At 34.7% G+C, this 27181-nt stretch overlaps 2 protein-coding genes across 5 annotated transcripts; both read left to right on the forward strand.

Annotated features, from left to right (window-relative positions):
* Window positions 1-678: 678 nt before the first annotated feature.
* Window positions 679-27138, forward strand: LOC117339118 (ferric-chelate reductase 1-like). 3 transcript variants are annotated; one of them, XM_033900527.1, is made up of 16 exons: window positions 679-764; window positions 9419-9525; window positions 17531-17674; window positions 18087-18235; window positions 18576-18667; window positions 19082-19175; window positions 19882-20085; window positions 20449-20544; window positions 20994-21159; window positions 21812-21928; window positions 24534-24649; window positions 25002-25088; window positions 25414-25570; window positions 26254-26394; window positions 26715-26855; window positions 26985-27138. In XM_033900527.1, exons 2-15 carry the CDS (start codon window positions 9477-9479, stop codon window positions 26831-26833), a joined length of 1731 nt encoding a protein of 576 aa, XP_033756418.1. In that variant the 5' UTR covers window positions 679-764; window positions 9419-9476; the 3' UTR covers window positions 26834-26855; window positions 26985-27138. The 3 variants fall into 3 exon arrangements, with proteins under 3 accessions (XP_033756418.1, XP_033756416.1, XP_033756417.1); XM_033900525.1 differs by having other exon boundaries at window positions 26715-27138; XM_033900526.1 differs by lacking the exon at window positions 679-764 and having other exon boundaries at window positions 9278-9525; window positions 26715-27138.
* Window positions 10423-16675, forward strand: LOC117339119. 2 transcript variants are annotated; one of them, XM_033900528.1, is made up of 4 exons: window positions 10423-10688; window positions 11821-13192; window positions 13604-13822; window positions 14050-16675. In XM_033900528.1, the coding sequence occupies exons 2-4, from the start codon at window positions 11822-11824 to the stop codon at window positions 14110-14112; spliced, it is 1653 nt and encodes a 550-aa protein (XP_033756419.1). In that variant the 5' UTR covers window positions 10423-10688; window position 11821; the 3' UTR covers window positions 14113-16675. The 2 variants fall into 2 exon arrangements, with proteins under 2 accessions (XP_033756419.1, XP_033756420.1); XM_033900529.1 differs by lacking the exon at window positions 10423-10688 and having other exon boundaries at window positions 11515-13192.
* Window positions 27139-27181: the final 43 nt, after the last annotated feature.

The raw sequence follows: 27181 nt of genomic DNA on the forward strand, positions 1-27181 counted from the left end.
ACAAAATTATATCAGTTTGAATCATTTTTGGTGATAACAAGACTGCAATTGAATCAGGGATATACTTTTATCAATGTGTCATTTGAATAGATACATCAACTTATTCATCTTGCATTCAATCTTAAGTTTGTTTCGTTTTTAATTGCATAGCTGCATTTTCCATTTACCGCTACATTGACCAATCATATACTTCATCTTGACCAGTAACGCCACCTGTCGCGTCATATCCGGGGCAAAAAAAGAATATTATACAGCTATGCCGAAAATAAATCATAAAATGATTACTACAATTTTGAACAAAGAAGACAACTTGTTTCCTTGTCATAAAATATATATTTGAAATGCCTAAAGTCACAAATAATCAACACCGTATCTGCTCCGGTTGCGGATGATGTTGCTGTAACGATGCCTCGCGCGCTAGCTTGACCTCATTTCACCACTCTAGCTTTGCAAAAAAAAAAAAAAACACTCTAACCACGCAACCCTCTCGTCATCCCACTTGAAGTACATGTGTCCTTACATCATTAAAATAATCAATCCGCTGCATAAGTATTTGTTGTAATGATATTTATTATATCTACGATATAAGGCTAAAGGTCGCTAACAACGATATCCCGAGGTTACATATTTACTTGCTGAACCTGACTAACTCAAAACAGCCGGGGGCAATACATCTACAACGCTCCCGGAACAACCATCGACCACCACCACCATCAGACTGGCCGGTTACCATAGCTTCAATATTAGGAGCTGTCACGGACATGGTGAGTTACAATTGTTAAATTATTCTCCTGTTTGACAGTTGATATAATCTCTCTAGTATACAAAAAGTGTGTTACAGCGTTTATTGAAAGTGTAGGGAAAGATGGGTGTTGGCTTTATTTTGATTAAAATATATGTGCGCCTCACTGACTAACTGCCGTTCAGCAGCATGCTTGATCTTCTACATAGTCGAATTAGCTTATAAAACGCATGATAAATTCGTCATGGCGGCCATCAACTGTGAATATGTATACATATTCATGATATTAAATAAGCAATTTGTCAAAGTCTGGTTTCTTTACATCACTTTTATATGATAAATACATGTTATGCAGATACGTATATACGTCTCTGATGTTATGTGAACAATTAAGACATATATGTACAAGAAATACATCTGTACCAGCGTACCGCGTCTTTTAACCTAAAACTAAAGCAACAATCATTTGTATAGATAAATGTATATCAGACACAGTGATTTTGTACTTACTCCCCATTCCACAGTCGGTTTTATGTGTATTATGATTATTTTATGATGGACATAGATGGACTGTGGGGCTAAAAAAGGTTTGTCCATGTGATCAGAAAGGTAATGCGCAGTTTTCAGAGTGATATATATAAATAAACAGACCATTTGTGCTAGAGTATTATACACGCTAACTGGCATCAGATTTAACCATTTATCCGGTCAACTTAACGACTATAAGCGAAGGTAAAATAGTAGAAGTATGAAAATAACTACTACCACTGTTATGGTTTCTATTAAAAAAACTATATTTTTATATCTTTATCATTTTTATTTACCAAGTCAGTTTAATATTTTTAACAATGAAGATAAAAATCGTGGCGTTGTCTGGTCCGTAAGCTGTACATACATTTTGATTCATGCTTCAGTGATGAATGATACGTTTAACGGTGAATAATTATCTACGTTTATCATGTACCGATGGTTTTTGTTACTACATTGCATATATATAGCCTCTTATTTACGAAAGGAAATATTCATGAAATTAGGTCATTTAAAATCCCAACCATGAGAAAAAATTAATCCAAACGCTAGCTTGACATTTTTTGCTTAACCTGATAGAAAATTCTATTGACAAATAAATTGTCACCAATGTCGTACAAAATAGACATAGTTTTACCTGTACCACCGACGAACTTACCGCCTACTTGGTAACAATGTTTGCAGTGACAGATCCGACACATTCCTTTCATACGGTTTTCACTGACAGTCATACTGAGGTCAACAGATTGATATGACACAGTCAAATGAAAACAAAATCTTCTGTCCCGCAAAAAAGGTCTATCTGAACATTATTGAAATACCGGACTAATGTGGCCCGAGTTTAATTAAGACGACGAGTTTAATTAAGACGACTTGACTGGACATATGCCTCTTTACATAACGTCATTTACATAGGATACAAACCGTATTTTTTCTATCCAAATGAAAGTGAAATGTGTGTTATTTTATTCGAAACCGACTGTATAGTATATAAATGTATCCAAATTAGTTACATCTACATTAATTTGTTCTATTGTTTTCCTGTTTTTTCTTCGAAATTGAATGTCTCATGGATGTCAAAATCAACACGATCGTTTGTTTGTGTTTAACGGCCCGTCGACGGGTTGTTTTTTTTTTTTTTTATTTAAGGTTCAATATTTTTATTTTCAAAGACACCAACAAATTAGGGCCATGGTGATTCATTTATTTATCTTCTTTTGAACAAACATGTGGGTAGCGAAGATAAAATCAGATAAAAATGTTCATTTTTAAAAGCATTCTCATAGCATGTTTAGATAATTAAATAAAATAGGATTAAATAATAAAAGAGATAGCGATAAGATGACATTGACTGTGATATATAACGTCAAATGGGGTAAGGTGGATAGGAAGACCTCAAAGTCTGTTGAACGGTGTGTATATAAATGCTAATTAATTCATGTACTAATATGAACTATCCAGAGAAAATACCTGCACTTAAAAGATCAGAGAATTGATCATTATTTTGTCTAAACGTTTCTTAATATACTATGCTTGTCTACGGTGATACATGTCTATTCAATATTTAATATTTTGTTTATTTATTTGTTCTAAGAACACCACCAGAAAAAAGACTATTCTAAATATAAGTTTTAGAAAAAATAATTTAGTTTCGTTTAAACTTATTTCATTGTCGATTGAACAAAATGATAGGGCACACGTTTTTACAACTTAGAAAAGCCCTCACCAAATATACAATTAAACATACAACATTCAACATACAAACATAATCAACAGTATTTTCCAACAGATGATGGTTAATTCCATCATGGCCCGATGCCTTGCCGAGTTTCAGTATTTTTAATTTCGCTTTGTGCTACTACTATATCACTAAGTGTATCATTAGTTCTGGAGGGAAAATTTGGTAAAACATGTTCACTGTCATCAAGACGAGTAATGTTACAGAAGTATTTATTTAATATATTAGCCTTTTCTGTGTCTATGGTGGCTAGGGAATCAGATTCGGTATCTATAAGGGTTGGAATTTGTTCAGATGTAGTATTAGATTTCATTAGACGTTTAACAAATCGCCAGTAAGATTTAGGATCAGAACTATAGTACTCGTCAATAAGACCATGAACGTTTTCGTAGAAAATTAAGCGTGCATTTTTTTCATGTTATTAACCTTATTTCTTATTATTCAAATAATTTAGTAGTTAGTTTTGGTAAAAAAAAGTAGATATACAATGGTGAAAGCTTAACATTCAATATTATTTATACGGTATATGTGCAATGAAAGGTTAATACTTTATTTAAAACATATGAACAACATGTAAAAGCAGAAACAAACAAAATAATCTCGAAATTGATTGAATTACAAGTTGAGGCACCTCGATCCCTTTATATATCTTATTATCAGCTAAGGCTTATTCTAATTTCCCTGACTTCCCACCTAGATTTCCACAAGTTCGACCCATATCTTCAGTGACGATCATTATGATAAAGAATAACTGTTTGGTGATTATTTTGTGATTGTGATTAAGCATCTACTGTGTCCATCTTTATAATGAAATATTCAATGATTGATAGATTGGCCTAAGGATACTAAGGACGTTAGCAAGATGTACTAAATTTATGGCAAGGCGGCGATGGACACTTTCAGAATACTTTATTTGAGTCATCGTCAGGGAAATTAAAATAGGCCTTAGCGATCAGTCGACAGTTTCCAGAAAGCTGATCACCTCTGACAAACATTAATTTATATTTGTTGTTATCTTGACACTTTGACAATCATGGTATACCTTTGGGATATCACGCTTTTTTCTCATCATTCCAAATATGTAAAAGGTTTTATTTTCGGTCACCACGAAAAAATACAGTTTCTATATAGTTTCGCCATGTTGGATCGATTTCCCCATGCTTTTCACGAAAAAGGTGTGTGAAAAATAGTCCATCATATGTTAGGTACACGTATATGGAATAGAGAAATTCTACCCTCGGCAAGCCTCGATTTTGACCCCAAATTCTACACCGTCGGATAGAATTTCCCTATCCCACATACCTACATATGACGGAATCTATTATTCACCATTCGGCTTATGTACAACAAGACTACTGTATTTCACCATTGCAAAAGTGTAAACCTACCTGCAGCAGTTGCGCGCTCAACAAAAGTCATATACTCCAGCCTAAAAAAGACCTGATTTTGATTTCCGACATAAATATTTGAACGGGAGCCGGGTCCGTAAGTATTGAGTTTTAATTGCCTTTGACAAAGAAATGAAAATTATCAAAAACATTAAGATATTGTATAACTTATTTTTGCCGCCATCTTTATTCCCGCTGTTTTCGCTAAAAGTGGCGTGAGATTTATCTTCTTAGAGCGAAAAAAAATGTCGTCCTTGTTCCGAGAATAATAAAGAACAGTGTTCTCTGGCTCGCCCAAAGACACCCCTGTGTGTTGGGAGACACAGGTATGTTTGTGTTTGTCTTCTTGTGATGCGGACGTTAAATTGCTACGTACCTCACTGAGGTATACTGTTGAAGACACCCAGCATGACTCCACACTTAATCAAATTATACTGACAACGGAGAACCAGTTGCCCAACTCCCAAAAATGTTGAGCGCTAAGGAGGAATAGCAAGTTCCATTTTAATAAACTCCAGTATGTTTCGGTCAGGAGACAGAGCCCAAAGCCTTCCTTACAAGGGCGAACGTTCAACTAAAGGCTAAGTGAGGAGTGTCAGGTGTGTGCAGGGTAGCGGGTAGAACGGAGCAATCATGATGATGTCCTCGGAATAGCGTTGGTGGGTGGACACTCGGAGTGGTGTCCGTGGGTGTTTTGCCGGTGATGCCGAATGACGTTAGGTATCATTGGAAGAGCGGTTTCTGTAGAAAACTCCTAGGGATGATGACATCGGCCTACTGGATGATGTAGTAGATGGACTGAAAGCGAAGTTGCAAAGGGAATGAATGCTCACCTTCGAGAACTGCTTTCTTGAGTACCATATTGTTAAGTTTATGAGAGATGCCTTAGAAGAGTCTAGCATGAGAATATGGAACCAGTTTTATTTCTGTATTATCATCATAATTTCAAGGGGCTGTGGTTCACAAGATCCCAAATGCCAAAAGTGGTGTTGTAAAATGTAGAGTATATGCTACTAATTCCGTCATCAAATATCAATGCCTAACAGGTAGGGCGTAAACAATCGTAAGAGGCTTATCTTTTTTCTACTTTCTAGCAACTTTATTCTTCCGAATGTCTCCTTTGGCGCTACCTCACTTTTGACATTTAGTAGAGCGTTCGCTCCTGTATGGAAGGTTTTTGGTTCTCCCTCCAGGCTGAGACATACCAGAGTCTTTAAAACTGGTAGTTGCTTCTCATTCTGGACGCTCAGCAATTTGGGGAGTGGAGCGACTGGTTTGCCAGTTGTCAATATGTGACCGGGTGAGGTTTCCTGTTGAAGAAGTGTAAAAGGAACAGGTCGGTATGGCTGGTACAAACATCGTAGAGCTAAATAGGACCCTGACACTAAGATGACGGAGCATGGTTCATTGGCGCAGGGGGTAGAGCCGTAGCACATTACGACGGAGAGCCGGGTTCGACTGCTGTCGGAGTACTCGGCAGGAATGTGTTTTCCAAGTCATTTCACACAGGTATGTATTTCGCACACAGCCAAAGCTGTTAATAGGACGTTAAACTGTAAAACCAAACCAAGCAATGCATCATCAATATCGGAACCACTGTCCATAAAGACGTGCCCACTCACTGGACTGCAGATCCCGATAAACATCCTGGCCATGCATCGGCAAAAAGTGGTTGGAATATCGAATCTCGCATGTCTCTATAAGACGGCAAGTTAATGAAGTTAATATTGAAACACTGCTAAAATGCCGTTGTTTGCCAAATAAAAATTATGTATATTTAACTACTAGAATTTTATTTAATCCTTATATTATTTATACATGTGGTAGAGTTCCGGAGTGGTTGGTTTGTTGGTTGGATTGTTTACATCTCTATATCATGGCCTTAGGTGTGTGCTAAGGCAAAGCGAGGGGTGGTGGCTTGAAGCCCTATCGGTTTGAACTGGCCTGAGGCTGCTACTATACTGCGTTATAAAGGCACAGCTTAATTTACTGATCTTTACAAATAAATCGTTATGGCCAGTGATCCAAGAAAACTTGATGTAACGGCTTTGCAGACACAAGGAGAACTTAAGAATAATCATCAATTGTCAAAAAGTATTTCATTTATCTGCATATCCACTCTGTTGAGTCCTCAAATGCGTTTCCTAGCCGGTTGGCCGGTTTTGCCACAGGAAAATGTGTTTTCCTTTGGGGGTAATTTTCGCGATTAGTATCTGAGATACAGAGATGTATATCTTAATATACGTATATATTAAATGAAAACGTGTTTACATGTAAATTATAGTTCAGAATAGCAGGCGGTGCTATGGGAAAGTATACCAGTCCTGTAAGAAAGAATGCTTCATGCGTGGATAATCAGAACTACAAAAGTTGTTATTTTCTGATGTAGAAGTGTGAACAGTTTTTGTAGAATGATGTGGTTGTGATTAGAGCGAGTAAAATTACTAGACGGGCCGAGTAGTCATTTTGTTCCCGCTTCGCAGCAACTTATTCTTGTTTAAATTTTGATGGCGGACGTCTGTATAAAAATCAATAGTTTATGCTAAAGATCTGTATATCTAACCTTCCGTGTGGCTACTGGCGATAGCATAGGACATTTACAAATGTGTAAACCATGGCATAGAATTCACTTCCCTTTATCACCATGGTTGACTATGACATTATGTGGTATTGAAGATAATCTCTATGTAGAGTAAATGTTGACCACTCGAATACATTGATACATATGGGTACATTTTTGTAAAGTATTTTTGCTTGATGCAGAATAGTTTTGTCAGTAACAACCGAGAGGCTTCAAAATGCGCCTGTGAATACCGTATTATGTGGTAACACAATAACCAGTCACGATAGTACTTAACTCGAAAGGTTTCTGATGTTTTATCGACCTTTTACAGAATCTTATATGGACCGACTTACATCAGATATAGTAAGGGGAGATTTATAATCACGTGATTAACACTACAACAATTACTTCCGGTAGGGTGTGTTCAGTGAGTTAAGTTTTTTGCCATACATACATGTAATACCTTATTATTTCACTGAAGACGAGAACGTGATTTTATAATTAATTCTTTACACCTGTATATTGACCTTTTTTTTTTGAGAACTTACACCAGAAAAATGCTATTGACTTGTATATTTTTATATACACGTATAAAATTATATGTGTAAAATAACCACAACCTAGGAAGGTGAGCGTCACAAAAAAATCATGATCGAGCCTACCACGTATTGCTGTCCTGACTCCAAGAGTATCAATAAATGTTGAAAACAATTAAACACCACTTTTTCAAAACACGTTCGAAAGTTCGAATGAAAGATGATATTATATCAAGCATGAATGACAGGGTGAACAAGACGGAAGTTAAAAGTGAGTCTTTTCTGTAAAAAATGGAAGGATGCAAACAAATCTCTCAAAGAGGTCACCATTTCAAAATTGAAGTAAAGCTAAATAACGAATCAAAAGGCGTTAAGCGCTCGAGGTCTGAGACCGAAAGTGGAACAGTAGTAGTACAGTAGTGATGGGGGGATACGAAGGAAAAGCCAGTAGACTCCATCGTGAACCGAGTTTTCTATGACCAACATCAAATTAAGTGATGAGGCTGTCAAACTGTTCATAGGCAAAAGGAACACCATTGTGCAATTCTTTTCACTTATGGATGATGGCATCAATCTAAGTCAGGCAACGTCGGTTCTTGGATCTAAATTACGGTTTTCTGTCTCCCTGACTTTCAACATCCCTTGGCAAAGCTACACTACAACCTTCTCGGAGAAAGAAGAGACAAGAAGAGCAGTCAAAATATAAACTGGTGTATTCGAAAGAATCAACGTTTCTTAAGTTGCTCAGGAAAAGGTAGAATGGGAATGAAAAGAAGACATTTTTTTATCTGTGATACTTGACTCAAGCATGACATCATCCTGGATGGCATGTACGCGCGATAAAGTAGTTTTGAATGCAAACTGGTTTCATGGCACATACACAAAGATAAGTTTTACACGAGCACGCTCCCACAGTGTGTGTCGGTTTTTTTTTACCACTACACAGGTAGCTTTATATATGAAAGGTTTCAGATTCTAATGTAACACGAATATGCATGCATACATTAACTACGACTAAGTATATTCATGTATATAAATACATACGTACAACTCTGCAGATAAACGTGCAGTAATATACACACTATACATGTTTCATGTGTGTATATATTATTCGATAATTACAAATATAGAATACTGATGTATTTTTTAGATTGAGCATTCCGCTCCAACGGTTTACTTATACATTGTACGGCAGGTGTGGGTAATCTACAATAGAAGACAACTTATACCCCAACATTTAGGAATTGTTATCAATCCCTTTAGATTATGAAGGGAGAACACTTTGTATTTAGTTTTCTTTCATATGTTGACCTTTGAATTTCATAATTATATACTGTTTTATTGTTATCTTTTTACTCAAAAATACTGTAAATTTACAAACTTTTTTTTTGAGCAAGACATTAACCGCTGGGTGGTGGCCAATCTACACACAAATGTGTGGCTGAGTGATAATGAATCAATCAAGTCCTTATTGTAATGTAGATCGTAATCTTAGTTAATTAGCTTCAAACGCAAGATTATTTCTACAAAATGTAATTACTTAAAGTGTTATACGGGCGCTACAAGTCAGTAAATTAATCATCAATAATTAATGGTTCAGGTAATACATAAATATGTTGTGCAGGTAATATACATGTTTTTCATAAGAAAAGGTAAAGACGAATATACAATATTTATTCAAATACATTGTTTTCCTATAAATCACCACTTAGATTATCTCCCTTGTTTCAGTTATCTTATTCTTCTTCTCGTCCTTCTGTGTTGACGTTACATATTTTATTTTATTTGTTATGCTTTTAGAAATGATTCTGATCATTTAGTTGAAACTATACACACAAAATGTTATTAATAAATGTGCAATTCATTGTTTTTAAAGATATAGTTCATCTCTAAATCAACAGATTGTCATATCTTGTTTCACAGAGCTCTAATCAATGATCGTGATCAACAATATCTTTGAAGAGTGACTCTCCCGACAAGTATGTCTTTACAAGGAGTGACCGTTATCATACTGACCGTGGTCGTAGTAGGTAAGTCTGCATTCATTGATATCGACCTGGTATAATATTATTGCCTTATGATGAAGCCCGAGGTCAATCGCTTTCTACTAGGAGGATATTTATCAATTATGGAACTTTGATGATGTCAATATGTTGTTATATTATTTTCTGATTGGTTGAAATCAGGTCACGTGATCACATACTTTGATGGTTATTCTGTAAATGATGGTGACATTAATGCTACACTTCGCAGGTTTTTATTAAGGTATAACTAACGTTCTTGTACGTGACAAGTAAGGCCGCCAACATAAACCAGAAAACTACACTCTTACACATAGAAGTGGCATTCGACGACATTTAAAACAAATATGGATATTATAGCTTCAGTTAATATGAAAAATGAGCAACATAATATCTCAACCGTGAGTCAAAGGATAAGGTGCAATAAGGGCCATTTTTGGCCCCAAAATTTAGAGAAATTAAACTGTGACAATTAGTTTAAGTGTATGCCTCAATAAGAAGTTGAATAAACGTAGTTCTAGGGGACAATTTTCGTTTTTTTTTAAATAATTGTCAAAATCTAACAAAAAATGAGTTTACTTGACGCCGATATGCGGGATTTAGGCATTTTGTTGGAAATTTCACTCAGAAAAACTTAAATTTGAGATTGGCCGCATGGATGTCCCAGCATCATATTTTGCCAATGGAATAAAATAAAAATGTTACGTGCATGTGTTGAATTTTATGCTGGGACATCAATGCGGCCAAATCCTAAAAAGAAAAAAACGACGATTGCCCCCGACGCTGTTGCCATGAGGTATACTGTATTAAAAAAACGACCGGAAAGCACGGTTTTCAGAAGTCCGGAAGACAACTCCAATAGAAAATAATCATCTTGTTAAAATCAAAACAAAATTCATTTTATCCGTATTGTTGTTCAAAATAATATGTATAATTTATATTTTCGAAATAAATATAAAATATTGACTTTCAAGGCATATTTTTATCTCGCAAAACATAAACTTAATTCCGGAAAGCGTCACCACCATGGCTGTTTCGTTATATTGTAATAGACCGGCATCGAAGACGTGTTTGTTTACATTATTTCGCGATGACAGAAGAGAGAACTGATCGTCCTCCTTGAAGTTTGGCTGATGGATTTGTTCAACAGAAGATGTTAGCAGTAGAAACAGGTATTTAAGTGTTGATCTGTTCCCAAAATCTGACCAAAGTGCAAGTTTCTTCCGTATAAAGTGGCCTTTTCTTTCAGTCCTGTCATTAACATACACATACAATGTACAGTGCTGCTTTCGATCGCTCGGTCGCCGTGGCTTTAACTACGACAGGCCCAACAGTACATCCCCTAGTGTTTGCTGTTTTTCGTTATCAATAAAGACTTGTTTTTATGTTATGATCATGGTAGATCTATACAAATCATTTGAAAAGAAAGAAAATTATTTGTTTCTTCTGCTGCCCCGACGCGGGCAGACGACAGCTGCAAAGTGTTTCAGTGTTTACATCTTCAAAAACGGCTACACTGACCGTCGTAGGACAGGTTTATTAGAAGATTATGTATAAAATACCATGATTTTTACAATAACTGTAATGTTAAGGTACTCGCACAGTTTAAATAGTCGAAAATCAAAAAATGTGGTTGTAAATGGAACGTGAAAAATTTACGCTGCTGGCTTTTACTTCCAAACGTATAAATTGCATTTAAACTTTGAATTATGACATACCGCCAGCGTGGTCGAGGGGTTGAATGATTGGCCGCAGTGCACAAGATCGCGGGTTCAAGACCGCTTGACGTCATATTTTTTTTCTTTTGGAAATTAAAATGACCTTTTTTTCTTTCTCTCTTTTTTTTTAAATCTTCCAAGTATGTCTGTGAAATTCGTTTTATAATTTAATATTAAAAAATCAAATAATTTTACTTCTTTTAAGCCAAATCTAGATCAGAATTTTGTCTTTAAAAAAAAAAAAAAAAAACAACATGATTTCCCAAATTCAGTGTTATATTTGTGTTATTAATGTTTTTATGACCTGATTTGAGTTTTCACTTAAATTTTGGTTATGTGACATTAACCAGGAATGCAGAAAAGTATTTAAGCATTTAAAATAGGTCAATACTAAATTATTTAGTACAATTAATGTATTAAAATCATTTCAAACTAGTTTTCATTAAACCCTGTTGTATTTTCTCGATTAAAAAAGCATGGGCTATACTATATATATATATATTAACCACTAAATTGACAAAATATGTAAAAAGAAATTAATATTTGTTAACTTATACTAAAATATTATTTATGATTTGTATTGCAGAATGCCAGGGACCGGGCCTAAGTCTTTTCAATGCGTTGCTTGTGGCAAACGTACACGGCCAAAAGAAAGAAGATTTGTGAACACTGATGTCTACAAAGGCTTTATTCAGCATTTAACCATAGAAGTTGCAGCAAATGATGTAACATGTCAAACATGTTTTGTGAAATACAAAAGGTCAGCAAAAACTGTAAAACCTAAGTTGTGTGAAAATGTGACCGATAGTGAAGATACACCAAAAGATCCGAACTATGTTCCACCGCCTAAAAAACCTAGAAATGATAACCAATTTAAAAGTCCTCAAAATATTCCATTACCCATTTTGTCATCTGGTAACAGTCATTCCACCTGCTGTATATGCAAAAAGAGAGGTTCAAAATTGATGACAGTTTCCATCGACTGCAGAACTAGACTATTTGTAGAAAAGGGTCATCTGCTTCTAGCTGGATCTAGATGTTGCTGTAAACACCTTGATTCAGATAAATATTTCAATGAAGAGGCACTTTGCTCTGTGACCGACAACTCGACGAATTCTCAGGAAGGCAGCACATATTTCAATAAAACTGATATTTCGTCACTAATTGCAAACATAAGAGCTATTGCAGTGCGAAATGAACGATACCGAATTGACTTTGATAATAACCATTCTTTAACTGATGCTGATTATCAGAATCTCACAGGCATTACAAAAGCTGACTTCAATGACTTGTGCTTACTTTTATCGAGTAGCACATCCATTAGATGTACAAAAAACCGAACAAGTAGAACATGTATTGCGTTATTGCTCGTTAAATTGAGAACAGGTATGTCAAACCGACTACTGTCCACTTTATTTAATATAGGAAAATCTAGTGTGCGCAGGGCGATTATGAGTGCAAGACAATTTCTTTCTGTTAATTTCACACCAAGAAATGTGGGATTCCAGCATGTAACACGAGATGACGTAATTGAACACCATACAAGACCACTAGCGCAAGAATTGTTTGGCACCATGATCAACAAACCCGCTATATTAGTTGTGGACGGCACATACATATACATTGAAAAGAGTAACAATTTTCAATTTCAACGAAGATCTTACAGCATACATAAAAATAGACCACTCGTCAAACCCATGGTAATCGTAACAACAACTGGGTACATCGTTTCTATTCTGGGACCATATCACGCCGATTCAAAAAACAACGATGCTTCCATACTGAAACACAATATCAAGACCAACATGGAGAACATGAAGGATTGGCTGCAGACAGATGACCTCCTAGTTGTGGACAGAGGATTTAGGGATTCCCTGGAGTTTCTGAGTGAACTCGGAATAAAGTACCAGATGCCAACATTCCTTCAGAAAGGTCAAAAACAACACACAACAGAAGAGGTAATATTACAAAATATTCAATGTTATTACTATGAGTATAAACCTACAATTTAATTAAGTAATACAATTACCTAGAGGTTGTTCCATTGCAATTCTTCTGTGACATAAACAATTATAATTAGTGTTGTGTTGATGCTCCCAACATTACCAAATATTGTGCAGTCATCATACATTTTGAAAAAAAATGTATGGAATGTAAACATAAATAGGTATTGAACTTTTATACATCATGTCAATATGAATGCAAGATGTTTGCAGACAAACGCATCATATAGAGCTACTGAGAACTGTATCCATATTATTTACATGTTTATACACTTGTTGGGGAACATCTGTCACTTTGATTAAATATGTTCAGAATGTCATAAATAGAAAAAATATTTAAAGTGTTTGTGTTATGTTCTGTTCCAGGCCAATGCTTCTCGACTCGTTACAAAAATACGATGGATAGTCGAGTCAGTAAATGGAAGGTTGAAGCAGTGGCGATATCTTCAGAATGTCATGCCGAACACACAGATACCAGCCATCGGCGACTACGTGCGGCTTGTTGCAGCCCTGTGCAACCGCTACCGAACACCACTCAACACTGGCACAACTGAAGGTGACCAACTGGTAGCAGCTAAGATGAAGGTAATAAAAACTTAAATAGATAAACTAGGATACACTATATCTCATGAGTCGGACTGTGTATTACCATAATTTTTGTCACTAGAGTTGATTAATTTTACATTTGTAGAGACATCTCTTTGCAAAAACTTAACATTATCGTTATATCAAAAAATGGTTATAAGGTTATTTTGAGTCTGGAATTGTGGCATGAATGATGAATGGATCAAAGTATCTGTTTCTTGTTTTAGGTTCTGGCGTCCAAGGGGAATGCTCTTCAGCAGCGTGTCCAGGAGGAGAATCTCGACACCTGAAATCACTCCTGGAAATCTATAGATGTTGCCGATGCTGTTGACCAGTTTCCCTCCATGTCAGAAGAAGACATCAGAAACCTGACTATAGGAGTGTACCAAGTGAAGCTTGCTCGTTCTTACACATCAGAGCACTTAAGCGAGGACGGCGACTACACAATCATGGTTAATGATGAGGTTAATGGTATGCTACGTGCCCGTATTCAAAGTCGACACACCAGTGCGAAGAAATATCTTCTTTGGATTGAGTACAGTCCCGCTGTTGTTTTAGGCCGGTTTTGTCAATGCAAGACTGGAGCTCGAGTTGTCGGCACATGCGCACACGTATCAGCTGTTGTTTGGTATCTGGGATATGCACGACATGTGGGAAGTGTTAGAGGCGTAAAAGACTGGTCTGCATTTCTGGAAGACGCTGCTAAGGTTCCAGAACTTGTAGACGGATCTGATAGCGACAATAGTGACCCGGAGGAGTGATAAGGTGTACGGTTTATTTTGGTGGATATTATGACATTGATATTTTATCATTTCTCATCGGACGTAATGTTGATTAGATGTTTTTTGTATCAGCTATGTGGTCACACATGTTAGTGGACATTTTGGTAAATATCTATATTTTCTCAAATGAAATCACTTAATTCCTGTAATATCAGGATTCATTAACCATTGGAAAATTATGTTCACCTTAATCATGCTACTTTGATTATATCTTGATTAACATGATATTTTGATGATATTCTATGACAACATTTTTTTTTATATTCTGATAACATGCTATTTTGTTATTTTCTTGACATGATCCTTAAATACTCTAATGCCATAATGTTTTGTTGATAACATGATCCTTTAATATTCTGATGCCATGCTATTTTGTTGATAACATGGTCCTTTAATATTCTGATGCCATGCTGTTTTGTTGATAACATGATCCTTTAATATTCTGATGCCATAATGTTTTGTTGAACATGGTCCTTTAATACTCTGATGCCATGCTGTTTTGTTGATAACATGATCCTTTAATATTCTGATGCCATGCTGTTTTGTTGATTACATTATCCTTTAATACTCTGATGCCATGCTGTTTTCTTGATAACATGATCCTTTAATATGCTGATGCCATGCTGTTTTCTTGATAACACTATCCTTTAATATGCTGATGCCATGCTGTTTTCTTGATAACACTATCCTTTAATATGCTGATGCCATGCTGTTTTCTTGATAACATGATCCTTTAATATTCTGATGCCATGCTGTTTTGTTGATAACATGATCCTTTAATATTCTGATGCCATGCTGTTTTGTTCATAACATGGTCCTTTAATATTCTGATGCCATGCTGTTTTGTTGATAACATGATCCTTTAATACTCTGATGCCATGCTGTTTTGTTGATAACATGATCCTTTAATATGCTGATGCCATGCTGTTTTGTTGATAACATGATCCTTTAATATTCTGATGCTATGCTGTTTTGTTGATACCATGACCTTTAATACTCTGATGCCATGCTGTTTTGTTGATAACATGATCCTTTAATGTTCTGATCTATTTTGATGACATGACCATTTGCTATTCTGATGACATGTTATGATTTTTTTATTAGATATTTTGATATCCCGATGGCATTCTATATTTATTGTTGATGAAACAATACTTTGATATTCTAATAACATGCTATTTCATTGTTTTGATACTTTGATGATGTGTATAATAGTTTGATGGCATGATATGTTGATATGTGTTGATGATATTATTCTAATGACATGATATTTCAATATTTTTGTTTATACATATGGTATCAAATGATAGAATTGGTTCATATAATGACTTATTGTTAATAATGTCATATAAAGTGTTAATATAAAATATTTAAACTGTTTCTTGGACTTTGTTATTCATCCTGCTGCAATGGAATTTTGTCAGAAGTGCTTAATATGTCATGAACATGAAACAGTCAGTCACTTTGATGAGAAATATCCATCAATGTACAATTCACAACGTACAACAACTAGTGGTTGTTCACCCCCTAGGTTAGTGGGAAGCTAGTGATCATATCCTTCAATTTTTACCACTAAACCATTTAACCAAAGACTGACACGTTACTATTATGGTATTGTATGTGATGTTACAACCCTACTGTCTGTCTAACTTCCCTGATAAATAGCATTTTAACGGTTATTTAAAAAGTTATTTACTGATTCTTACGTTGTTTAAATCAACTTGTGATGTTTTGAAGTAATTTTGATGTGGTTGCTATGGTAAATATGTGGTTGCTAAGATCAAAATAGCCTTCTATAAAGTATCCATACCTCTATGAATGCCATGTACAATACTGAGTATACTAAAGGAAAAAACAAATAGTGTATTTATTGTAATTCGGTCCAGTAACAAGTAATTTTTATGGCAGAAATCATTGAAATTAGCAAAATTAGCATGCCTTTGTTGTCAGGCTGGTTGCTAGGCAACATAACACGGAAACGCATTAAATTTACTTTTTTTATAAAGCCCATATATCTATGCACCTTTGTTGCAAAAACAAAGAAAATCTATGATGGGGCCAAAAATGGCCCTTATTGCACCTTATTCTTTGTCAAATAGATAAACCTAGCTGATAACTAATATATGAGTTATGTAATTAATACATTAGCGTGATTAAGGATAACATCCATATTTAAGTCATCAGTCTGAAATAGTTTTCATGATTCCAGCGAATATAACGTCATAATAATTTTGAGTTTTTACATTATCAAATCCATGTCTCCTCCCGAAAATCAAGAAAAATAGTAAAGTATTTATAGCATATTATTTCCGTTAATATACTGACCTCAACGAAATACTATATTTTTGTGCATGTAATATCCACATTGAAGAATAATATTAACTGAGGATGAAGCACATAACCAATACTTCTCTACGATCGATATTATATATATATTACTATATTTGCCAAAATTGACCGTCATTTATGTTTATATCACACTAGTATTTGAATTGACTTATCTGAATAAATAATTCAATCTGACGAAATACCTTCAAATCATCAAGCGTTTATTTTCTTAACCTTTTCACCAATAAGATGCCTTACATTACTATAAATTATCCTCCAAGACAGATATATCACATCATATATACAATATATGTTGTACTCCAGGGTCTATATGGTCCGATTGTTCAAATTAAGAAACATGGAGTCTATATTTTATAATATATTAATCTGCACGTGTTCATCCTTCTATCCTGTCATATTACAGAACAAATGAAAATCTTGACATTTGTAATGCTGGTATCCTAACATAGATGTGCTGTGATACTCATAATGCGTGAAATTTTATTTGATCACCTACAGCTGTAACTGCACACAAGTGATATATTTAAGTCTATCTGCATAATTCACGATTTTATCCTCCTCCTCCTCCTCCTGACAGCTGAAGGGTTTGGTGACGGGGCACCTTTAAGTTCTTGCCTGACGTTTTTTCCAAAACACGATCACGTCGATAAACAGATTTGTGCAACTCCCTACTGGATAGAGCTCTCGGTATCATCATTCATACCTTCCCAGGAAATAGACGGTAAGGATCTTGAATTCATTTGCCCTGTAGTTTTAAGTAGTTTCTTATGATCATACACAGGATCTATAAAAAATGTATATGTAAACATTTTAATATATAAATTTAAAGAAGCCTATATGTGCCAAACTTTGTACAGTACAATACAATGATCGGAGAAGATATTTCCTACTCGCAATAAAATGTTTGCGCTTTATTACAGAAAATTTTGCTCTGAGCATGTAACATTAAACATATCTACCTGTTATAATGTTATAATTATAATTAAAAAACTTAATATATATTTATATTGTAATACAAATGATGTTTTATAACAATAAGCATATTACACTTTGATTTGTAATACAATTAATGTAATGTAAACTGAATGAAGATGATACATCATGATCTTAACGTTTCTTTACACGCTTGTTAGTTACTCTAATGGCGCCAATCGGACAAACGTTTATCGGATATATGTTGAATGTACATCGACAAGCCGGCGACACAGAGGAACTGCTAGGCAGATTTACACGTTTTCCCTCAGACAGCACGAAGGCAGTAACTTGTATTGGAGGCAAAGAGGTATTTTACGTGCTGAACATTAAATAACTAATATCAAGCATTTAGTCAATTTGAACAACTGATGCAAATACATGTTCCGTTTTGGGGGATAAAAGATATTCTTATGAACAAGAAACAACCAACGTAACTAATCGTAAAAAAAATCAATGCCACTCAAGTAGTGCATATTTTTTTCTCGTTGATGTGTAATTTGTAAACTGTTTATCTTGGCAAGGGTCTGCCTGTTTATCCATCTGTTCTCTGCTCTTCTACATATACAGGGCGGGTGCTATATAATAAATATATATATGGCTTAAACAATAACCAGGTTAGTGGCATACATTTATCGATTTCTCTTCAGAACATGATAACTCATAAAAGCAATACGCCTATGAAAGAACTAACTGTCACATGGAAAGCCCCGGAATATGAAGTTGGAAACGTCACGTTCAGGTATGGTGTTTATTGCTTTGGCTCTGTTTGTTTTGTAGCTAAATCATATCATCATGTTTGTGTTAAAATTCTTTCTTTGCTTCTGTTAGTCGCTCAAATATATACCCTTTATTTCAGTTTTGTACGTTGACTTTATGTTATTTTACTGATTTGGGTATGTTCTATATTTAGAAAAAAAACTTGTGTTGTATTCTCTAATTCAGTTTATAATCACATTAAGTCTAATACAGACAATTAAAACACATCAAGACAAGTACAGTGTATACAATTTCTTAAAACAATAATTTCGAGGTGTAAAAAGGATTTATTTTTCTTATTTGTATCAGAAAAAATAAAACAATTAGATCTACAAGTAAAACATATATTTTATATGAAGTATTGTAATCAAACAGTGTATATGTCTAAATCTTTAAGGGCGGCATTTGTGAAGTCCTTTCGAGAATTCTGGACGGATGTCACCAATAATCTTCCTTCACAAAGTAACGTTCAGCAGACGGTTGTAAATACGGTAAAGTTTGGAATTCATTTACATTATTTTATTCCTGAGAACATTTACTGAGATAGATATTTGCTATAACATTTAGTTTAACGTTCATACTTACATCAACGTTCATAATTGTCTTTATAAAGAAGAAAAACAGGCATTCAATACTAAAAATACTCTTCGCGAAAAAATATTTCGGACAATGTTTGAAATTCTGAATAAAGATAAATGATTTTAAAACATAAACATAACTTATTTATGTGACGTCGTTTCAGCATTACGCTTTTTCACAACAACAAGAATTATGTTTTATGATAATAAATACAAGGGTCAATAATATTATCATTCCAACATCCGTTATCACCACAATAAAAAAGGATTAAACCAACGTGATTATATCAATTGATATATAGTTCATTAGTTTGTCGAATTTTAGTTAATGATTCCATCAATACGAAAAAAAACCATATCAACATGATAGAATTCTTTGTATAAACGCTATGAAACTGACACATTTATTTCCAAGAAATAAATGCTTGAAATTAATGGAAATTATAGAATAATGCTTAATTTTCCTAAGTATAAATTCAACTTGTCTTTATTGTTCGCTATTGTGTATAGCCATGCACTATGATGAAAAAATAAATCACACATTTACTCATGATGTACATCATACAAAAATTAAAATATCTTATTGCTTTTTTATCTTTAATGATCATGTCATGTTTAGATTCTAGCTAATAAAGTCAGCGTTGACTATGACGACTGTGGGAAGACAATGGGGTGTCTCCTGTATCCTAAATACTGCAATGGCGCAGACTGTGACACTGGGCTGACGTACACAATGACCAATACACATACAACACTTACCTTCTGGGCATGGACAACACCTCAAAGTTACGTATCCGTGGGATTCTCAGACGACAGACTTATGGTACGTACGTGTATATTACATTTTAATCATAGGTAGCTTACGTACTTTAACTTAGAGGTGTCGTCAATTTGTTTTCAAATGGGAAATTAAGAGCAATCCTTTGGTACCGAAAAATCATTGAAATTATATATCAGAATCGATATATTTAGCAACGCTGTAACATATTGATATGTGACATAATGATAGAAACAACGGAGCTGAACATCGTGAATGTCAATGTAAAATATTAGCGGTACTCTTATCTTATCGTTCTGTATTAAACATATGTACTGATCATTTCTCTTCTGGAATCAAGTTAATAAACATATTTTCGTAATTTTTTTTTTTTTTAATGAATTTTTCCCGTAATATTTTTTAATGAAGGGGAACGAGGAGACCATATCATGTACATATGATGGAAATATTGTGACTTTTCAACATGGAAATAACCCTAGTTATTACAACCAGCGTCAGTACAAGGTAATCTGACTTCCGGTGTAATATTACAATCGACTTGATATACAAATTACTTAACCTATAAATTTATAAAATTTGTCATTTTTTCCCATGAATACATGTATTTATCAGCCATAATCTAATATTCTGCTATACGATGGTCTGTCTAGAAAAACAAATAAAAAGACAGGATTTTGAAAAGCAAGCATTTATCAAATAATTTTGTATGACCTCCATATAAATGACTTCACCAGAACTTTTACTATGAATTATATGGTAGGTGACGTAGGTGAAGAAAAAGACGTTTATACATTTCAGAGCACCTGTTCTCATTCTCCTTGTTCTTTTCAATGAGTCTTTATGCAAATCTATATTTCTCTTCATATTTTGCCTTTGCTTTGTCTTCGATTAATTTTACCAATCACTTGCGTGGTGACATTTTAATTTTGTATTCATTGTTAATTTCTGTATAGAGAGACCAACTGAAGGATATGGCTAGCTCGTACGTGGATGGGAAGCTGTTTTGTACATTTACTCGACCACATGTAATGAATGTCACCGAATACAGTTCACAGATCACAACCTATGACCTTAATAACCCCTATTACGTCATGATTGCCTGGGGTCATGTTTTTGAAGGTATGCGTGGGTGTAGGTTAAGGGTGATATTAAATACAATTATACCAAATACACACGATTCTGATTATGATGGTCAGATGAATCTCCGGATTCAGATCTATGGGTGTCTGATGTCTTGGAGATATTTTGCATGACATGTCAACTTTTGTCAATTTATCTTTGATTGATTTCTTAACACCGCCAGAAATACTTTGAAAACAAAACAACAATCTGAACTAATTGAAGATCAAACTGAAAACATAACTGTATCTTATCAGTGAGGATTCATATTATTTCAAATTCCGAAAAAATTAAAAATGTTTCAAACCTCGTATTGGACGATTCTTGGCCCGAATTACAACACGTTCAGAAGTGTCTTAGATGCGGTAGGAATTTTTAAATATGTGTTGGTGTAAAAGTTCTTCGATGATTGTAACATAGAAACTACGGTGTTCCAGAATTCGTTTCTAGCAATATCATCTTTTGATTTAGAGTCAAGAGAATAGGTCAAATTTATTCAATGATTTTTTATGCAACCCTTTGTCGAAGTATTGAAGAATAGATGTGGTTTCGACTTCGAGAGAGATTTGTGGTATATGCGAGAGCTAGTGACACCCACGTGTTATATTGAAATTAGTTTCGTTGATATTCAATACTAATTGATTTATTTTAGGTACTGATGTAATGAGTAAACATACGGAGCTGCCAGTGACGTCACTGAATCCGATACAGTTTAATCAGTACATCATTCACAGAGGCGATGCCTTACCACTGCTTACTCAAATACACGGTGAGTATGTTCCCATCTCTTTGGATTTAAAGTAATGTAAATAAAAGAAATTGTTTCACAGTAGTCTAATCGGGGATAATATTCAGTGTTCAATGAAGAAGGAAATGAGTATTCATTCAAACATACAGATCATAGAAAAAAAATATCAAAGTATTTAGTTTTCAACGGGGTTGATTTCTCAAATAATTCGCCAATGTAAGTGTGCATTCTGTTTCCTGCTTACATGTATCAACGTTGTCAACCTTTCAGAAAATTTCCAATATTATTGCATATTTTTGCATTTGCTTTAAGGTATGATATTAGATACTGATGCTGAATTGTGTATTACGTTCCTGTATAGGTATACTGGTGATGTATTGTGTATAACTTTCCTGTACAGGTATACTGATGCTGTATTGAGTTAGGTATTCTGGTGTTGTATTGAGTTAGGTATACTGGTGCTGTATTGAGTTAGGTATACTGATGTTGTATTGAGTTAGGTATACTGATGTTGTATTGAGTTAGGTATACTGATGCTGTATTGAGTTAGGCATACTGATGTTGCATTGAGTTAGGTATACTGATGCTGTATTGAGTTAGGTATACTGATGTTGTGTTGAGTTAGGTATACTGATGTTGTGTTGAGTTAGGTATGCTGATGTTGTGTTGAGTTAGGTATACTGATGCTGTATTTAGTTAGGTATACTGATGCTGTATTGAGTTAGGTATACTGATGCTGTATTTAGTTAGGTATACTGATGTTGTATTGAGTTAGGTTTACTGATGTTGTATTGAGTAAGGTATACTGATGCTGTATCGAGTTAGGTATATTGATGCTGAATTGAGTTAGGTATACTGATGTTGTATTGAGTTAGGTATACTGATGTTGTATTGAGTTAGGTATACTGATGCTGTATTGAGTTAGGTATACTGATGCTGTATTGACTTAGGTATACTGATGCTGTATTGAGTTAGGTATACTGATGCTGTATTGAGTTAGGTATACTGATGCTGTATTGAGTTAGGTATACTGATGCCGTTTTGAGTTAGGTATACTGATGCTGTATTGAGTTAGGTATACTGATGCTGTTTTGAGTTAGGTATACTGATGCTGTATTGAGTTAGGTATACTGATGTTGTATTGTGTTAGGTATACTGATGCTTTATTGAGTTAGGTATACTGACGCTGTATTGAGTTAGGTTTACTGATGCCGTTTTGAGTTAGGTATACTGATGTTGTATTGAGGTAGGTTTACTGATGTTGTATTGAGTAAGGTATACTGATGCTGCATCGAGTTAGGTATACTGATGCTGTATTGAGTTAGGTATACTGATGCTGTATTGAGTTAGGTATACTGATGTTGTATTTAGTTAGGTATACTGATGCTGTATTGAGTTAGGTATACTGATGTTGTATTGAGTTAGGTATACTGATGCTGTATTGAGTTAGGTATACTGATGCTGTATTGAGTTAGGTATACTGATGCTGTATTGAGTTAGGTATACTGATGCCGTTTTGAGTTAGGTATACTGATGCTGTATTGAGTTAGGTATACTGATGCTGTTTTGAGTTAGGTATACTGATGTTGTATTGAGTTAGGTATACTGATGTTGTATTGTGTTAGGTATACTGATGCTTTATTGAGTTAGGTATACTGACGCTGTATTGAGTTAGGTTTACTGATGCCGTTTTGAGTTAGGTATACTGATGTTGTATTGAGGTAGGTTTACGGATGTTGTATTGAGTAAGGTATACTGATGCTGCATCGAGTTAGGTATACTGATGCTGTATTGAGTTAGGTATACTGATGCTGTATTGAGTTAGGTATACTGATGTTGTATTGAGTTAGGTATACTGATGCTGTATTGAGTTAGGTATACTGATGTTGTTTTGAGTTAGGTATACTGATGCTGTATTGAGTTAGGTATACGGATGCTGTATTGAGTCAGATATACTGATGTTGTATTGAGTTAGGTATACTGATGCTCTATAGAGTTAGGTATACTGATGTTGTATTGAGTTAGGTATACTGATGTTGTATTGACTTAGGTATACTGATGTTGTATTGACTTAGGTAGACTGATGTTGTATTGACTTAGGTATACTGATGTTGTATTGAGTTAGGTATAATGGTGCTGTTTTGAGTTAGGTATACTGATGTTGTATTGAGTTAGGTATACTGATGCTGTTTTGAGTTAGGTATACTGATGCTGTTTTGAGTTAGTTATACTGATGCTGTTTTGAGTTAGGTATTCTGATGTTGTATTGCGTTAGGTATACTGATGTTGTATTGAGTTAGTTATACTGATGCTGTATTGAGTTAGGTATACTGATGCCGTTTTGAGTTAGGTATACTGGTGCTGTTTTGAGTTAGGTATACTGATGCTGTATTGAGTTAGGTATACTGATGCCGTTTTGAGTTAGGTATACTGGTGCTGTATTGAGTTAGGTATACTGGTGCTGTTTTGAGTTAGGTATACTGATGTTGTATTGAGTTAGGTATACTGATGTTGTATTGAGTTAGGTATACTGATGCTGTATTGAGTCAGGTATACTGACGCTGTATTGTTGATTTCTTTCATCTACAGTTAGACTGATGCTGTATTGAATTACTTTCCTCCACAGGTATACTGATGCTGGTCGGATGGATCTTGTTTGGCGGTTTGACCACAGTGATAGCGCGATATTACAGACCAATTTTCCCTGGAAAGCAGTTGTGTGGCACATCAGTTTGGTTTCAGGTCAATATTTATGTAAATTCATTTTTTTCGGTGTATAATAATTATACGAGTAACTTTAAAATTTACTTCACTTGATATTCTGAATCATACTTAGTCACGTAATAACTCATCATCGAATAACCAAAATTATATTGATTGAAATTATGTGTTTCTGTATTAAGTATACGTTTGTTTTTATATCAATATATCTCCGATAATACATTATTTTTTAAAGATTCAACCGTAATACATGTACATTCCGAAAATAATAGAAATTATAATTTCCAGATGCAACAAAAAATAATGAAATGTATTAGGGAATTCATGAATCAAATGCTACTAGCAAACTAGATTTTTTGTATTACACTTCCAGATACACAGAGCAGCCGCTATCTTAACCGCTTTACTGACAGCCGTGTCTTTCATTATCATCTTCGTCAAAGTATATGGACTCACAAATGTAAGTCACGCAACCCATCTATTTCAAATACGTTATAAAAAGAGAAAATTAACTTTGAACTTCATAGGCTGACTAAGATTTTGATTATTTTTTATCTATTAAAATGTATGGGTAAACTTTATTGAATATACAACAATCGCATTGTGAACGGGTTTCCTGTAGGAAGAACCTAGGTGAATTGCGAGCACATTAGATATAATACTGTGCCACCAAACCCACATAGTATATCTTGATACCGCACAATAAACAAAGCATTTTCTGAGCTGCCTTCCGATTTTCATCTTGTTTACAATTATGTTTTCTTCTTTTGTTTTTCATTCCACAGGACACAGAACTTCACGGCTGGTTAGGTATAGCTGTGATGTCCGGAGTGGTTCTACAGCTGTTTGGTGGACTGGTTCGACCCGGCCAAACAAGCCCGTATAGAAACATCTTCAACTGGGTTCACTGGTTTCTTGGAAAAGGAGTATTCATTGTTGCAGGTACAAGTGGTTTGATGTATCACCTGATTACACAGATCCAGCTACACTGCTTCACTACACCTGCCCTGCAGTTTGTGCATGATAATTGCACCTGCTTCCCCATTTCAAGATCGTAAGATCTTATCTTTTCTATCCTTTCTTAACAACTTTCTTCTTCCTAATGTCTCCCTTGACAATGCCTCACTTTTGACCCTTAGTTGAACTTTATGGGAATGACTGGTTTACCCGTCGTCAATAAAATGTGACCGGATGGGGTATCCTACTGGGTGTCTTAGGTAGCATGTTTCAGTGAGGTAGCACTATAAAGTCAGCATCAGTTCAGCGCTATCACAAGGAGACAAACATAAATATACCGCATCCTCCCGAAATACACACGCATACACCTCAAGCATGTATCTCGCACACTGGGGAGGCCACCATGAAATGGCCATAGCTGTTGATAGGACATTTTGCCTTCATTTGATCGATTTTGAGTAAGAATTGCGGTTTCGTTACCATGTCAGTATTCTGGGTTGTTTTTGTGTCTTATTTTGTATTTGCAATTAAACTAAGAAGCAAAATATGCATAGAAACACGATATAAGCATTTTCGTCATCAAATTGCCTAACCAACAAACTACAGTTTTCCCGAGTATCACCAGATGCACAAGTAAATACAAAGAGATATTCACTTTCTGTTTTAAGTCGTGTCGTGTTTCGTACTCTTCAACACCGGATTCCTTCCCAAGGTCCAGGAGAAGTTCGGTAACATTATGACTGCCTTGTGGATTGGTCTTCAAGTCATCTGGGAGCTAGTTTTTGAAGTTTACAAACGTAGAAGAGTCGGTACGTAATTATTTTAATGACTATTCTTTCATCTCCTTGGATCTAAGATACACGTACTAACATTTATATCACTAGTTTTCTGAGTTATATTAATGCAATGTTACCTTTGACAAAATGTGCACTACCTCTATACTACTGGCATATTTGCTGCAAGAAAAGATGTAGAAATTTCCTGGAGGATATTTTGAATTTCACTCCTCGTTTAATATTTCATCTAATTATTGCATTTGTCATTAGAGTCGTTTTATTTAAATGAAGTTAACATGCTTAACAAATATGTGTGTATTTTAGTATATCTACGTTATTGTCTTTATTTGCAGGAGAAGACAACAAACTGAACGAATCAACACCGACAACACCCAACATACTTTTGGTGTTATACAGTGTTACTTTACTGGCATTAGTGGCCTTGGCCTCGTTAGCAATATTCTTTTTCTAGATGTAAAATCATTGATATTCATATTACAGTTACCTAATGTAGGTAACATTTTCGCATCACGGAAATTTACATCTTTGTTAATTTAATCATCGATACTCGTCTGTTCAGTACAAATGTTAAACTATTTTCGGATATCGTGTCAGAATCAGCAATGTTCTGCGCTTATTCAACATGTGTAAGACGGCTTGGAGATTTTGGGGTATTTTAAGGGTCATCTATATAGCATAATAATGTTGAATTTCAAACACGAATAGATATCTTAAAATTTGCCCAAAAATAGTCATATAATATACCAAAATGTTTGTTTGGACTTGTAGTGTCTTCAAATCACAAATAATTTGATGTAGA

Source organism: Pecten maximus, chromosome 12 (assembly GCF_902652985.1).
Source record: "Pecten maximus chromosome 12, xPecMax1.1, whole genome shotgun sequence".
In the NCBI taxonomy this organism is placed as follows: domain Eukaryota; kingdom Metazoa; phylum Mollusca; class Bivalvia; order Pectinida; family Pectinidae; genus Pecten; species Pecten maximus.